Source organism: Helicoverpa zea, chromosome 16 (assembly GCF_022581195.2).
Source record: "Helicoverpa zea isolate HzStark_Cry1AcR chromosome 16, ilHelZeax1.1, whole genome shotgun sequence".
Classification (NCBI taxonomy): Eukaryota; Metazoa; Arthropoda; class Insecta; order Lepidoptera; family Noctuidae; genus Helicoverpa; species Helicoverpa zea.
In genome coordinates, this window is record NC_061467.1 from 5799499 (window position 1) to 5816063 (window position 16565).

The 16565-nt window shown below is 37.2% G+C and overlaps 1 protein-coding gene across 1 annotated transcript; it reads right to left on the bottom strand.

Annotated features, from left to right (window-relative positions):
* Positions 1-442: 442 nt before the first annotated feature.
* On the bottom strand, positions 443-15715 carry LOC124637858 (tripartite motif-containing protein 2-like). The gene is made up of 12 exons (XM_047174572.1): positions 15160-15715; positions 12717-12826; positions 11389-12026; positions 10675-10915; positions 9691-9853; positions 9429-9605; positions 7971-8074; positions 7608-7693; positions 7119-7277; positions 6487-6619; positions 4855-5125; positions 443-4357 (listed from the first exon to the last, which is right to left on the bottom strand). Exons 1-11 carry the CDS (start codon positions 15177-15179, stop codon positions 4875-4877), a joined length of 2082 nt encoding a protein of 693 aa, XP_047030528.1. The 5' UTR covers positions 15180-15715; the 3' UTR covers positions 443-4357; positions 4855-4874.
* Between the last annotated feature and the right edge of the window lie 850 nt (positions 15716-16565).

Here is a 16565-nt window from a genome sequence, read left to right on the forward strand (position 1 = left end):
GGCAGCGCCTATTTTTAAGGAAAATATTGCGAATATATTACATTACACGTTCCTTGACTTTTAGCTGCGTTCGTGTGCACCAAGTTCAAGGCGTATGAACTCGCCTTAAGAACAGAGGTCATGGTGACATGATCATCCCTCTATACAATAGAACAATGGTTATTATAATAAGGCTTATTAATTAATTAGGCAAAAACCCAATGTCCGTGATTCCATAATTTGTGCTAATTACAATAAATGCATAGCAACCGCACAGTACCTTGAGGCTCATGGCTACGTTTGCCGACTGATCAAAGTATGAGTTGCGCTTAGCACCTTCGGTATGTGAACCATCTCAGTTATAGTAAGTTCCTTTGTATCTTGGAAAAGTCCATTGGTCCATCTTTGAGTTGTTACGAGCCATCGAAATATTTTTATGCCTGTGAAAAATAAATCAAACCCATTTTAATGTTTTCAATTTAACTTTATTGTTTTGCACAAAAGTGACGTTATCGACATTACACTGAGATACTCTGTGATTATAATTTAAGTACAGATTCACAGCTTCTGATAAATAAATATACTTTAGCTTTTAGGCGTACATACAATCAATAAATGAGTCCTCTATCAATTCCATCATTTTTGTCTGAAAATAGTCGATCTAGTGCCAAAATAGATTTATTCATCTTTAAAAACAATAGAACACTTCTTACTTTGATTCATTTAAACAGTTTACATCTAATGCAAAGAAATTACACATCATAACTATTTATTATTATTTTGTACCAATCTGCTGTTGAACTGTTCTATCCCAATAACTATCTATAGATATAGTGTACTGATAATGATTAATTTTAAGAAGGGTAAGCAGAAAGAGTTTTTTAAAGTGAAATCTTATTGATAAATGCTTCAACAAAATAAAGGCAGTGTAAGCGAGTTGTGACGACAGAATGTATGTAAGTAACAATTTTTATTAGACAACACTAAAAGTAATTCGGTTTATCAATTTTTAAAGCTGAAATTGTTCACGACAACACGAGCACACAACGTAACACAACATACAAACAATACACATATCTAAGTTTATAATCATAACTATTAGACGAGATAAATTTTATGTAAGGCTGGTAACCGTAATATCATATTTTGTGTAAACAGCGGGTATAAGAACAAACAGGGCTTGAATAGATGCTATAAAATAAACATTGGTTATGTAAGTTGCAAACATAGTATTGCAATCAAAGGTCATAAACGTTATGCAACTGCGGAGAGATGAACTTAGAAGGAACTTTATTACCTACGTCATTTAACTGAATAGAAGAACTAACACATGATAATAAATACTATGTAGTTATAAAAATAAGTATCGTATGTATTATAACTGTTACATTCGAGAGACTAATGGGAACATGACAGCTACAATTAGGACTTTGCTCTGAAACATTATATCTGGCTGTATGTTCACACTAATTATGGCATATTAAATGAACTTAAATAGAAGTAATGACGTGGTCTTTATATCTACTCAAGGAAACATTTATTACTTTGAAATGTGTGTCCGTATTCTGCTATATCGTTGACACATTTAAACAGAATTTATGACAAGGGATCAGCACCAACGGAAGAAAATGTCAAGTGAATTACCAAAGAAACAATAATTCGCTTGGGACCCAGAATATTTTCTTTTAAGGTCATATTAAGGTGTATATTTGCAACTGTACTTTTGTAACTCAATAATAATTCCTCTGAAGCGCATACGCGCATTTCTAAATTATACATGCCAATCACGTTTTGACTTCACGCACTATGCTAATTTTCTTAACTATGGCTTGTTTAGCAATAACATGTCGGAAAATGGCATCGACACGCCTGTTAAAGTTTATTGCATAAAACGTTTTTGAAATATTTAGTGATATGGTATAACAATTTAGAAAATGCTATTGTGTTTATTTACGCGACTGTGTTTATAGTAACTTTACTCGCACATTTTGATATGAATTTTAATAAGTGAATTTTCTGAGATTTTTTGTTTATAAATAAAATGATGTGATCCCAATCAGATCCGCACGTGTAAGATAACACATTTCGTCGTCAATAAACAAACATATTTTTTTCTGTTCATATAATGCGCACATACGCGTATTATTTAACAAAGTAGTACAGCTGTCGCAATAAAATATTATGTCATATATTTTAATGCTAATTTTAATGCGAATGTCTTGATTACATTTCACATGAAAATAATATATTTTTATGAGATTCCTTTGTTTGAATGACGATGACGTCCTCATCAATAGCGTTAAAACAATGATAAAATATTGTATTGTCTAGGTTGAAAAACGGATAACAGGTAATTTGTCATGTTAATACCGTTATTAAAATTAAAATTTTGTGACATGTAAATTGCATGCTCACGTGATGAATAAATGATGTTACTTTTTTTTGTTAATATTCATATTTTCTTTGATGTTGAAAAGATCTAATTCAGGTACCTAAAGGAATCATAGGAAACTTTTTATTTTATTTAAATCGCTTATTACGGTTGAAAACTAAGTATGTATTTAATATATAGCCAAAAACGGTGATACAAAATTATTTAATACAATCAAGAAATAACTCATATATTCCATTCATTCTGGTCTACTTTCGGATATTAGATTCAATTCAGAAAGAGTAAAAGTATGATATATATTTTCATAGTTGATACGAATTAACGATAGCTCGAATAAACAGTCAACGTCACTAAACTATAGCGAAGAGAAATTTACTAAAGCTAATCAGATTTTAGTACTTAAAAATTTGCAGGATTTTAGTTTAATTATATGAAACAATTTGCTTTGACCATGATATGATGTTAGTATTTTTTTTTATTATTTTGAGCAATCCATAAAGATGATATTTTTTTATACAAATTCAGTTCAAAGAGTATCTATTATATGCTATTATTTAATTTTGTTCGCTAAAGATTTATAAATAGCACACGATTACTGTCACTCATTAATCATTTGGTCATTAATCGAAAATATGGCAGCAAATCTTCGAGAATAATCGAAAAACAACTAATTTAAGTTGAAAAGTGATTTAGAATTTTCATTGAATAATGATAAAGTTGACACTTCAAGATCTATTACTTAGAGAAGAATAAGATTTTTATTATTTTGTTAATGATCACATAAATAGCTATTTCATTTAGCTGTCTATATTTAGCACTTAATATGGTATTTATTAGGGCGACCAGATAAAACCTACGTTTAGGCTATACCGAGTTATTTAATAACGACGAACACGCCGGTTTTAAAAGTAAATATTAAATCTAGTTTCATTTCACAATCGCTTTCTAAATGATTTATTGCAATAAATCGAAGGGAGGAACTCAGTGGAACAACGGCTATTGTCGAAAGATGACTACTGCACAAGTATATTTTGATGAATTCCATTGATTACAGCTTTTCACTAATATTACGGCTAAATCTGTATAATTCAGTACTGCTCTTTAGTTGTCCAAATCGTAAGGTTTATCTGGCAGCTATCTTATGAGTGTACATAACAGGTCTGTCACACTATCTGACTCCTGCAATATCGCCGTCAAACTAATAACAACATACTAAACTAAGCGTACTAAACCATTCTACTGGATATGTCACGCAAACTCATCGATTTACAATTACATATTTCGTCATCTAGCGTGTATCAGTTGTTAAGGCATACGACCAATACTCTTAATACATACTTTATCATAAATATTGTCGCTAATCATCATCATTATTGTGTGAGATTTTAAATTTCCTCGATTAGTAGTGAACGAACTAACTAAAGTTTGTTTAAAAATAAATGCGCGCGTCTTACGACTAGTTAAAGCGAAGTTAGAATCGCCAACAACATTTTTTGATGCACTAAAATAAATAAAGTGATTATGTCATTGACAAGAATTAAAGACTAATTCAAACATCGCCGATTGCACGGTGGATCATCCAGTTACACTTAAACAATACAGTGCACGAAATATTTTAATATTAGTAACCATCACGGTCCGACGCCCCTATAACTGGCGAACAAGTAAAACGAAAATACATAAAAATCAAAATCAGTCATAATATTGTCAAATTCCGTATAAGCGCCGAACTAAAATCGACAAAGTAAACGTTTTAGAAAATAACCTAATCAACTTAATACGAAATAAATACTGTAAGTACTAAAAATAAAGTATTGAATAACGCAGTGGCCGGCCGGCCGACTAAAGACTTTGGTGCAAGTATCTGCTCGCAGTCCGTGATTATGGCCAACAGTTCGATTCTCCGTTATAATATTGGACTAGCATGAAATTCGTTACGCAGCGCTCCCAGCGCTCGACTGCTCCCTCTCACTGTATACGCGACTCCTGGAACAACCATACTTATACGTAAGCTTAACCACACCTTTGTATTAAAGAATAGCTTATCTTGGGAGTGAGTTGTTATCAACAAGAGACTAACTTTTGTATAAAATTAATGGGGGATAAGAGACCTATTTTTTGTTTAAAATTAAACAAGCCATAACATTATATTTAAATCTAAAATACACAATTGTATTATTTCTCGCTAATATGAGGGGAAGCGGTATTTATCTACGAGCTTGTAGACCCCAGATATAGGTACGTGTATACGTATACGCAGGTGCGGTATAGAAAGCACTTTCCGGTCTTCGATTAGGATCAAATTTTGCACACGCTCCGAGTTCTGATGACAATACATAAGTACCTAAGAAACGTCACAAAAAGCGTGTTTTTTAGTTATTATGATTTCGACATATATTGTCTCTACAAAAATTTGCTAAAGCAGGGTGATACATATCATAGGTTGATAGTACCAATTTACAATGTCTAAGTTTGTCACATACCTGAAGCTCTCTTTAGGTATTCACCAATAAGTATGCAGCCTGAGACAATCCGCAGCAAGATCCGCCAGCAACGCTCGTCGTCCCGGCAGCAGCGCGAGCCCGGCCACGCGGCGCGGCTTGCGGTCGCGCAGCTCGGCGGCGGCCAGCAGGCGGCCGGAGCTGGCGGCCAGCACCAGCAGCGCCGGCCGCCCGCGCACCGCGCGCGTGCACACGATGTGCCGCGACCCGTCGCCGCCCGAGTCCAGGGCGACGCCGCCGTAGCCGCCGCGACCTGCAGAACAAATGTACAGGTGTTAGTATTATTTGCTGACACTATTATGGTAAACAACATCATCTACTAACTAAAGTCTAAAGTGTTACACTTATATAGAAATCTCGCACTAATATAATCGAGGTAAAAGTTTATCATGTGTTTGTTTGTTACCCCTTCACGCAAACCCGTAAATGGCTGATTTTGGTAAAACTTAGCAGTATTGTAGTTCATTTAAATATAAATAAAATTAATATATCAAAAACAATATGCACTTTTTATCGGGTTTTGGATAGCTTTCTTCCAACATGGGTGAAACGGAGAAACGGTAAAAAAAGGTTTTATAGATACATAAAGTTGACTTGTCTATAGTTCGGCCATTCAGAGAATGCGTTCCTGACACGTCGCGATTGAACTGACGACGTAACTTTGCAATGGCGTTGCAGTTACGATAAAAATATTTTTGCTGGTTGTTTACCGTTTTAACAATTGAGGAGCATTAAAACAACATTATTATATCAATAATCAATGAATGTTATAATTTTGTGCCAAACTGAGTGTCAAATAACTTGGTAAACAATATTTTTCTAAATCTATACTGCGCTATTACAAGGTTATGTCAGCGGTTTATATTTTGTAGTGCTGTGCTAAAAATAACAGGCAAGTATCGTAATCTGTTCTTATACAGTTATAATATAAAATAATACGTTTTGATTTTCTTTTTAAGAATTGGAAAATAATGGACTATAAGACTTAATTATAACTTTTATGAAATATAAAAATAAAACTATGACCAAACCGCATTTTTATACTTAGATTAAAAATGGTAACCCCAAATGGCGTTATGGGCCGCCATTTTGTGACGCTAAAACAGTCGTCCGTTGTCGTTTCGTGCGCATAGACCACGTTTTTCAAGTGTTTTCGATCTGTTTTTATTTGATTACCCGGCTTTTGTTAGACCGAGATATCAGGATTGATTCTGTTATTGATAATAATATAATTATACATGTAGGCGAAGATGATGATGAAGACACCACCTCCTCAAGCAAATCGGAGTCTGATTAATATTCTGTTCGCACATTCAATTCAATGTACTTGTAACAAAGAATAAATAAAACAATTTTATTATATGAATATTACCTTTTTTTGGTTTCCACTTAAATAACTAAAATATAAAACAAATGATTCCGCCAATTTAAAACGAAAATAATCTTAAAATAATGCGGCGGTTCATTTTGAAGGAACGGTAACGAACTCAGTGTTATGTTGTGCCCATCACTAGTCGTGACTAACTGATAGGTGTCAGGAACGCATTCTCTGAACGGCCGAAGTATAATAAACCACATTTTAAAATTTTTGCAGTAATAATAGTGCGGTTTTACCTTTAGGCACTGGTGCAAACACATTTTTGAGATTTCCTTCAGTATCGTAAACCCTGACTGCCACATCTGCTATGATTAGTAAGTCTTCTGACAACGCGAGACCGCCGACTAGACCCAACTCGCCGTTGCCTATCTGGAAAATATAACATAAATATTAGAAGCATACCAACCCAAAGGTCTCTTTTTTATAGAGCTAAATGATTACAAACCCAAACCAATCCTACTGTTCATTTATTTTATATTACACTAGCAGGAATTCTATATGGACAAAGCTTTATCAAGTTGATATCGGCTTCAATTTGGAAGTCTAATACCAACTGATAAAACTTGGACAAGGTATTCAGATAGGTAGTTGTATGAAATGCAAAAAGTCTAGGTAGGCAATGTCTCAACGGAGTATAAAGAAGCCTTAGGGCAAATTTTTCAATCATCAGTCAACTTCTATCTGAAGAATAAATATGGCGGTTTGACATATTTTCCATACAAAAGCTGTCAAAACGTCAAATATATTCCTCAGATAAAAGTTATCTGGCGATTGAAAAATCAGCCCTTATTATAACTAATACCTCAATAAATAAATGAAACTATAACAACCACATAGTTTACTATAATTCTATAATTGAACAAATTACCTCTCTCTCAATATTCCCCTGGCTGTCGAACAGAAACACAGCTCTGGCTCCATTGTCAGCGACGGCCAAACGCCGCGTCACAGGATCGGCCGCCACACATACCGGCTCTACCAGACGCTCCGAACGAATTGTACGTAGCGTTGTACCATCTGCCGTCACCTGTAAAGTGATAATACAAATATATGAATTTATGAATTCAGAAATATATTACAACTTCCTGGGAAAACTAAAGGAATAAATAAATAAATAAATTTCAACCGTATTTAAAACGGTGCGTATTTGAGTCTGCATGTGCGAGTCTGTGTGTGAGTGTGTGTGTGTGAAAGAAAAAGATGCGATCAGTAAATAATTGTGTTACTAAATAATAAATAGAAGGAAAGAAGAAGAAAGGGAAGAATTAAGATGATAATGATATTGTTTTTATTACAAAGTCATCTATTTGGATTTCATGTAGATTAGAAAGCTCGTAAAAGTGCCAAGTTAACTGACCTCAGTGAGTGTTCGCGTCCGCCAGTTGACAGCCACAATGCCTTCAGCAGTGACCGCTATACCTGTACAACTTCGACCAGCTAAACCTGCAATATTTGCATGTTAACTCGAAATTAGTCGAAATATTCACTGTAGCGATGGTTTGGGCGAAGAAGAATGCAGATTAGTTTGAATATAATCATATCAATTTTATTCCACAATAATTCATATGTTCGACAGAGGCGAGCAATGAATAGAGAGAGCGTCCACAGATAATTACAAAAACAAAAACTTAACAGAGCACAGTGATATTATATTGAAGTTTACAAATTCAACACTTTACGGCAACTTATATGTTCAAATTATATTAAAACATGAACATACCTTCGTTAACGATATGCGTTTTAAATGCGAACGTCTCGTCATCCAGCACTTTGACCCGCGAGTTGCCCGCGTCTAGCACGTAGATCTCCCGTCGCTTCGGACATCTGCGGAATAAGAGGATTATGTTAGTGACATGGCATATAAGGGCCGTTGCGTTAGGCTGCCCGCGTGGGAGTTTTTGTAGGACTAATAATTATTTTTTTTGCTAAGACAGATATTCAGGCCGGCTTTACGTAGGACAAATATTCGATCTATTTTGTGGAGGACATTTTGACCGATGTTTTTATAGGTCATGTACTTTGCACTATTGTTATCAGTGTCCAAATCAGTCAAAGATTTATCGGACGTTTGCGGGCGGTCTTTAGACGGCGCGTGAAGCGTAGAGATACGCGTCACGCCGTAATGTCTTCTTAAAGAGGGCCGCCGTATGGGGCGGGCCGAATGAGCGACACGCTGCCCGTGTGTGCCGGTCCGAATACGCGAGCGAAGTTGTTTGTACGTTATTATTGGGCGAGTGTGATGTAGTGAGTGTTACCTGGCGAGCGCGACGGGCTGGCTGAGCTGGTCCTTGCCGGTGAGCTGCGAGTGTGATGTAGTGAGTGTTACCTGGCGAGCGCGACGGGCTGGCTGAGCTGGTCCTTGCCGGTGAGCGGCGAGTGTGATGTAGTGAGTGTTACCTGGCGAGCGCGACGGGCTGGCTGAGCTGGTCCTTGCCGGTGAGCGGCGAGTGTGATGTAGTGAGTGTTACCTGGCGAGCGCGACGGGCTGGCTGAGCTGGTCCTTGCCGGTGAGCGGCGAGTGTGATGTAGTGAGTGTTACCTGGCGAGCGCGACGGGCTGGCTGAGCTGGTCCTTGCCGGTGAGCGGCGAGTGTGATGTAGTGAGTGTTACCTGGCGAGCGCGACGGGCTGGCTGAGCTGGTCCTTGCCGGTGAGCGGCGAGTGTGATGTAGTGAGTGTTACCTGGCGAGCGCGACGGGCTGGCTGAGCTGGTCCTTGCCGGTGAGCGGCGAGTGTGATGTAGTGAGTGTTACCTGGCGAGCGCGACGGGCTGGCTGAGCTGGTCCTTGCCGGTGAGCGGCGAGTGTGATGTAGTGAGTGTTACCTGGCGAGCACGACGGGCTGGCTGAGCTGGTCCTTGCCGGTGAGCGGCGAGTGTGATGTAGTGAGTGTTACCTGGCGAGCGCGACGGGCTGGCTGAGCTGGTCCTTGCCGGTGAGCGGCGAGTGTGATGTAGTGAGTGTTACCTGGCGAGCGCGACGGGCTGGCTGAGCTGGTCCTTGCCGGTGAGCGGCGAGTGTGATGTAGTGAGTGTTACCTGGCGAGCGCGACGGGCTGGCTGAGCTGGTCCTTGCCGGTGAGCGGCGAGTGTGATGTAGTGAGTGTTACCTGGCGAGCGCGACGGGCTGGCTGAGCTGGTCCTTGCCGGTGAGCGGCGAGTGTGATGTAGTGAGTGTTACCTGGCGAGCGCGACGGGCTGGCTGAGCTGGTCCTTGCCGGTGCCGCGGGCGCCCCACACGGCCTCGGGCGCGGCGGACTGCGCCACACTGGCGCGGAGCGGCGAATCCCGAACTCCTCGCGCGAACACCTGCACTCGAACTGCTAATGCGCCTGCTGACCATGGTCTCATCGAGATCCTGAAGATAAAATTCGCAATTGGTTCATACAATTTTTTTTTTTTATTTTGATATATCTACAATGTTCCTCTCCACAAGAACTAACCTGTAGAGTCCAGTATCGAGATCAGTGACCGTACAAGGCAGCGGCGCGTCGTCTACGGTGGCGGCCGCGCTGACGGGGTCGCCGCCCGTGCTGCGCGCCTCGCCGTGGTAGTCCACTGTTCGAAGTACCACCACCACTTCTAGACCGCATACGCATAACGATTCTGGAATGTTCGGGAACAACTTTTGTCTTAGTAAGTCGGTGGTCATAAAATCTTGTCAAAAAATCTTTTGAATAGAAAACAAATGTGTTCAATTCGTTTGGTAAACTATGAAGATATGCGTAAAGAAACAATCTTTAAAAAAAGTACAAACATCAAAAATTAGTACCTCCTCCTTTTTGAGAAGTCCGTAAAAGTATTAAGTGTTTGCCTGTGTGCAACTGTTATTTAAAAAAACAATGGTAAAAGATAATATTAATTTTATACTTATAACCCTAAAAACAGGACAATTACTTTATATAACACAATAAAGTCATTTTTTATAGCTATTCATAAAGTAGGGAGGTACATTGCGTGACCAAAATATAATATACGTCACGCACGGTGACACGTCTGGATTTAATATGTTAGTCTGCACGTCAGCTTTTAATTACTTAATCATTTTATTATTTAATATAGTGCGATATAAGAGTGCATGAAACACATGTTTAAATTAACTTTTATTTTAGATCATGAAATAAAATCTGATTCAAAGAAGGTAAAATATATGCAGCAAAATTACAATTCTTAATTATTTAATTCTATATTTAATAAATTAACTAAAAAAAACTAAATAATAATAGTGTACGTACATGTATAACCATCCGTTTTCCCCACGGTTCTCCCGCGTCTAGGACTTCCCGCACCGGGATAAAATATACCCTACTATGTTACTCAAGAATACAGCTCTTCAAAAGTGAAAGTATTTTTCAAATCGCTTCTGTAGTTTCGGAGCCCTTAGTATAATATAATAGTATTTACTATATAAGTATAGATTTGCTTACCTAACTGCAGCGTACAAAGCCCCGGGAACGTGGTACTCGTCCTAACCCTGCCCAACTCGGCTAACGCTTCGGCAAATCTTTGCTGAGCGTCATTATGCGCAAAGTCCACGGCTAAGAAGGCATTTTCCCTTGGTTCCGCGAGAGCCGCGGCGTCGCCTAGCCGGGCTCCCAGGGCGGCTGCCCGACTGCTGACTTCGCGAACTTCGACCTGTTGTTGGAGACCTGAACATTCTGCTTCCACCTGGAAAGGTTTAATGGTGATTAGGAGACTTCCAAGTGATTTACCGAAGGCTTTTTGGAAAAGTGCAACTGCTGTGTCAAGTGTCTTAGATGAGAGTATGCAAAGGCTTATATTCTGCCCTAATATTCGGATGAAATGAGAACCTTTCATTTTTTGAAGTCGGTTAAAAATACTTGAAATTGAATTTCCATAAGGAAAGCTAAATTGCAGGTAAAAGTTCCCCTTCACAATGCAATAGGTCAAGACAGGTTTGCAGTAGGTACCAATTAAGTACTCTCCTAAGCAATGAGGCGCTCAAATATGTTGTGAAAACAGTCACTGTTACTTTAGCTACGAGCTTCTCATATTAAGTCGGTACGTGATAGTTAAATATGCATGTGAGCGGACATAATTGAGGATTCCAGACACGCTACCGTTATTTATAACGAGCCCTTAGAAACTAGAATGAATTATGACTTAAATGGAAGTCGCACCTTAGCCTTTTCCGCGTCAATCAACTTCAGTTGTTCTTCGAGCAATTTTCGTTTATGTGTAGCGGCAGCTGCTGCGGCCGATTTCAATTCGCTGTGACGTTTATCGATCGCTGCCTTCAGTTCTGCGAAATGTCGGTCTATCGCTTCGTCCGCTGCCGTCGCCGCCGCTTCGAGTCGCCTCAGTTCGCTAGCCACCGCATCTCTCGCTGAACCCAGTTTACTTAAACACTCGTTAGCTCTATACAACAGTATTTCGGACATTCTCTTCAAGGCTATAGAGAAGGGTACAACGGTGTGATCGCAAGGGGTGTCGCTATGTGGGCCGTCGGCGCAGTGTCGACAGAACACGCAATCGCAGGTTTCACAGAAAAGTAGTTCTCTGCCTGGATGCGAGCTGCACTGTGGGATGACTTCCCTTCGCTGTCGGGCCATTAAGTCGAGGAGTTGGTTGACGAGAAAGGATGGCGGGAGAGCTGCCACCCCGCCTCTCGGTATAGTGATGAGCTCCCGGCAGATGGGGCATCGGAAACTGCCGGCGTCTCTAGTCTGTGAGGCAGCTATTCGTGTGAGGCAGTGTAGGCAGACTGTATGCGAGCAAGGCAAAAGCTTGGGCGTGTGCTCCCCTCCATCGTAAGTGCCTAAAAATGACACAGAAAATGACACATTAATATTTCAGCTTCTCATTTGTAAAATGAGTTAAGACGTAGTTATTCTTCTCAACTATCCTATTAGTTTTGGAAATTACGCCATTTGAAAATCTTAATGATTTTACCCATAAGATATTCTGTTTCTTTGAATTTTAAATGCTCATTAGTAGTAAATAGAAGTTGGTTACAACAATAAGTACGCCCATAAATAAATATAGGTACAGTTGATAAATGAAGATTATTTTGTTGCTATCGAAAATAATGCTTGAACTGAAAATGTCACAAACACCAATAATGATAATGTTGTAAATATAAATAGAGCTATAAACATGCTAAGTACAGCCACAGTGTTAACAGCAGTGTTAATAGATACGATAATTTACATAGTGGCCATCTAACAACTACAAAAGCAGAACAAATAGATAACAACTACTTTTCTTGATAATTAGAATAAATAACAATAATTTAACATGCTTGTACTAGACACTGACATACATATCTTACAGCCATTCCACATATTCCATCTGTTGTTTCATTGAATTTCGACATTAGCCTCATACAAGTACTGTCAGAGTCCTATCTCTGGTAAGCAAAACAAACGACAGATAGCTTATTGGGAACGGCCTCAAAAAAAACAAATGAAAATCTACAATTCTACATTCAAAAGTGAGGTGTACTAACATAAACACGTGCCGCAGGTGAGGAAGCTCTCGTTAAAGTCCTCGTAGTTGATGGAGACGGTTTCGACGAGCGTGGAGCTCATGCTCGCCATCCCGACGCCCAACCGTGAACTGGCACATAAGAAACACATTTATCACCAACACATAGAGACTATATTTGAGCAACACTGTGTAAATTAACCCAAAGGACTGCTAACGTGAACAGGAGTTTTAAATCTTCAGTCTGTACTACAGAATGACACTTAAAGTTCGAGCATTATTAAGCATAGATTTGGAGTCATCTGATTGGCTGTATCTAAATTGAACCTTTAAGTCAGCTTCTGTAATACAGACAAAAAGTAAAGTGCCTGCTCATCAACAGTTGGTTCAAAACAAATGCATGGTATGAAGTGAAAAACTAAATTAACAGTTAAAATGTTTTTTCCCTGTGTGCAATAGCATACCCAGGATTGTCCATGGATTAAAGTAGTATAAAAATAAGTGTTTGTCTTATTCACACTTTTGAAATGGTTTCAGAATTAATCCTAGATTCAAATAAAACCTTATCACATTCACTGCACTCCTTTATCAATTCCATAATTGATTTTATAAAGAAAGGGAGGTTTCACTCAAGATTTTTCCACTTATTTATACATATGAATATTACCAAAGGAGTTGCTCATTTAGTAGCAGCTTTAAGACTAAACTAAAAACATGACGTAATTACAAATTCTTTATGGAATTCATAAGGAAAACTTAATAGGATAATACAGTAATAAGGAAGAAGTATAGCAAAGTGTTTGCTACAAAACAATCTGACCTTTGTTCAATATAAGAGGGCAAATTCTTGAAGCTGATTGTTAAAGGTGCCTTCTGTACATGCTAAGAACCTTTCTGAATTATAGGTGACTTGTATGTCCATGACACTCAAGAGATATAACATCTTATAAAGGATAAGATCAGGAAATGTACTGAGCCATAATACATGTGTAAAATTACTTATGCAAAAATATGGATCTTAATAAAAAGGTTTTAGATATAAAATGTATTAGGAGTATGTTTTTATCAAGCAATAATGTCATGATCAATTTTGGATGTGATGTTAAAAAAATGCAATTTGGTTGATAGGATGTTATTACTTTTAAATGGTATTCTGTTTCTGTTGTTGCATTATTTAGACACAACATTTTATTTAGTAAACTATAATTTATGTAGGAATGCTGAGTCATCAATCATTCTTGTGTTTTTAATGTATAATATTGAAAGTAGACATGTCTAACTATGGTTAACAGACACAGAACAAAGGCAAGCCTTCACCTTGCTTTCTAATTATGTATTATTTGTACTTAAGGGACATACAATACCTAGCATTACCAAGCATAATTCCATATTTTAAATGTGGAGATAACTTTTTGCTTTATCTAGTAAATTGACCTATAATTAAATATTACTAGCTAGTTTGTAGATAAGCTATAACACAGGTAATGCGAACAGTACATTAAAATTCATGATTCACCAATCAGTGCATATGCTCAGTACACGCCATTGTCCCCAATTGTGCTAATTATTCAATTGTTTTGACATTCATCATAGTAATCTAGAAATATTAAATGGGTTACAACTGCAAATCATACCTCGGTTCACAAATTAATGTGACTGATTTATTTATTGCATGCTTTGTTGCACACAGTACTTGTTTACTTTTATATAATCATAATGTTGTTTTGAATAAATAAACACAGTTGGGCTGTATTTATTTCCTTTGACAAAAAGTTTTGTAAAATAGCTGCTCAATGATCTTTAAGAGTGATTTACATGTTAGTTAAAATGCTATCATAATTGAAACATTTTGATTTCATTATTTTCTCTAGATCATTATGCAGATTACAAAGCAATCAACCAGCAATAAAAACAGATCTTAACCTTGGTTACAGACTTATCAACCACTGATTTACTATCTTGAATACATAATACAGCTAGGATTTATTTCTCGTTAACATAATACTAATTAATATTAATAAATAAGATTGCTGTGGAAAGGACAAAGTCAACATGGAATTTGTTGTTTGTACACAAGTGTACAATTCAGATAATATATCAGAGGAAGCAGGTCATGCAACATTGTGTGAAAATGAATTGTATTTACAAGTGATGAAACTCACATACCAGATTAAGATAAGGTGTGATAACTCTTAAAAAGCCATAAAAATACTACACACACCCACAATTTCAGAGTTCATTGGCCTAACAAACAAGTTTTGAGTAATACCTCATTTTAATATTTTTGTTATTTTTGTGAGTGCAAAATATTATTTATGATGACTAATTGAAATGTGATCATGAAAGTTCTTCACATTACTTGGTATAGTGCATGTATAATTATATATTATTTTATAACAGTGATTTATCTAGCATATCTCCATAAAATATAGCTCGTAATAAATGATAAATATGTGTATACTTACAGGAAGGAGCAACAATACATGGACGTGATATCAGGAACAATTTACGATATGGCTCAGTCTACGTATCTCATATTACACGAAGCGACACTAACAATTACTAGCTTTATGACTTTTTTAAGTAAATTGAACGCGTGAATAGAACGAAAAGCGAACGTAAACACATATTTTATTAACACGTTAGCAACTTTACAATCACGCACACTCCTTAATTATATACACAGTGAACTCTGCACATCTTTACTTATTTATTAAACAACTTCCTTAAATTATTAAAAGCCACAACTATCTTTAAAAATGTAAAACTTAAAAGCTCTTTCGTAATCGATCGATAGTTATAGAGAAACTATTCTCATGACAAAGAAACTTCATTACAATAGATTCTACACCGATGTAACATAATCGTAGACGGATTAAGCGTAGTACTATTTTAAGAAAACGGTTTGATGATTTGTTATTGACTAAATCATATTTTGATGAAAATCCCTACCCAAATATTCGTATGAACTATTTTGTATCGACCATTAACCTTACCATCACACCTAAACAATTGAACTGTCAAACAGTAAGGTTGTACCGTAAGGTAATGTCGGGGAATGGTACGTTATCGATAGTAGCAAATTGAAAATAAAAGCAAATAATATTTTTTGAGTGTTGGTTCCATATCTATAGTCTGTTTTTTAATCTCGTAGTCTAAACTGACATTACGAGTGTTGTCAGTTTGTTGCAAATTCTTAAATTGTGATGTGGCACGACCGAAACTTTTATCCTTGATGATTACGCATGGCTTTGCGTGGTCAGATATCCCTGGCAGTTTGTAGCACGTCGTATAGCCGTGTGTACGTACGTGAATTTTAAATATAAAACTTTGAATGAATATTAAATTCGTCTATTATAGATAAAAGGTTACGATTCAACGAACCGGTATCGTAAGTACAATACTGCACCAAAGAGCTAGCAACATTATTTGTAAGTTTGACATTTTGCAAGTGTCAATTTAGTCTACGAGATTAAAAAAACAGACTATACGATTTATAGTTCTTTTTTTGTGATGAGGTCAATATCGAACCTCTCAGTATAAAAGCTTGATACCCATTCGATAAGTCAAGACTACATACGACTATGAATAGATTTTTACACGCATCCAGCACAAAATAAAAACAAAACCAAGAAATTTTGTTGAAGTAGAATAGGTTGTGAAAATGCATAACTCACACATGCAAGTGTCATAAAATATCGATATCGACTAGAAAATTTCATGGTGCAGCCCTAACCTAAATAGTGTTGTCAAGTCAAAAATGTTTGGTTGCGTTCGTTTTAAATCATTTTAATCGAATTGGACAAATCGAATCGAATAAAATTACCGATTACATAAGAATTATATTTTGTAACTGTCTGACTGTAGTAAG

What these genes read in the sequence shown, in the direction of transcription:
- LOC124637858 (XM_047174572.1), bottom strand. Translation starts at nt 15,179, where the DNA reads ATGTATTGTTGCTCCTTCCT. An exon ending in GCTTTGTACGCTGCAGTTAG is followed by an intron (nt 9,854 to 10,674) that starts GTAAGCAAATCT and finishes CGAACATTCCAG; the next exon opens with AATCGTTATGCGTATGCGGT. An exon ending in CTCGATACTGGACTCTACAG is followed by an intron (nt 9,606 to 9,690) that starts GTTAGTTCTTGT and finishes TTTTATCTTCAG; the next exon opens with GATCTCGATGAGACCATGGT.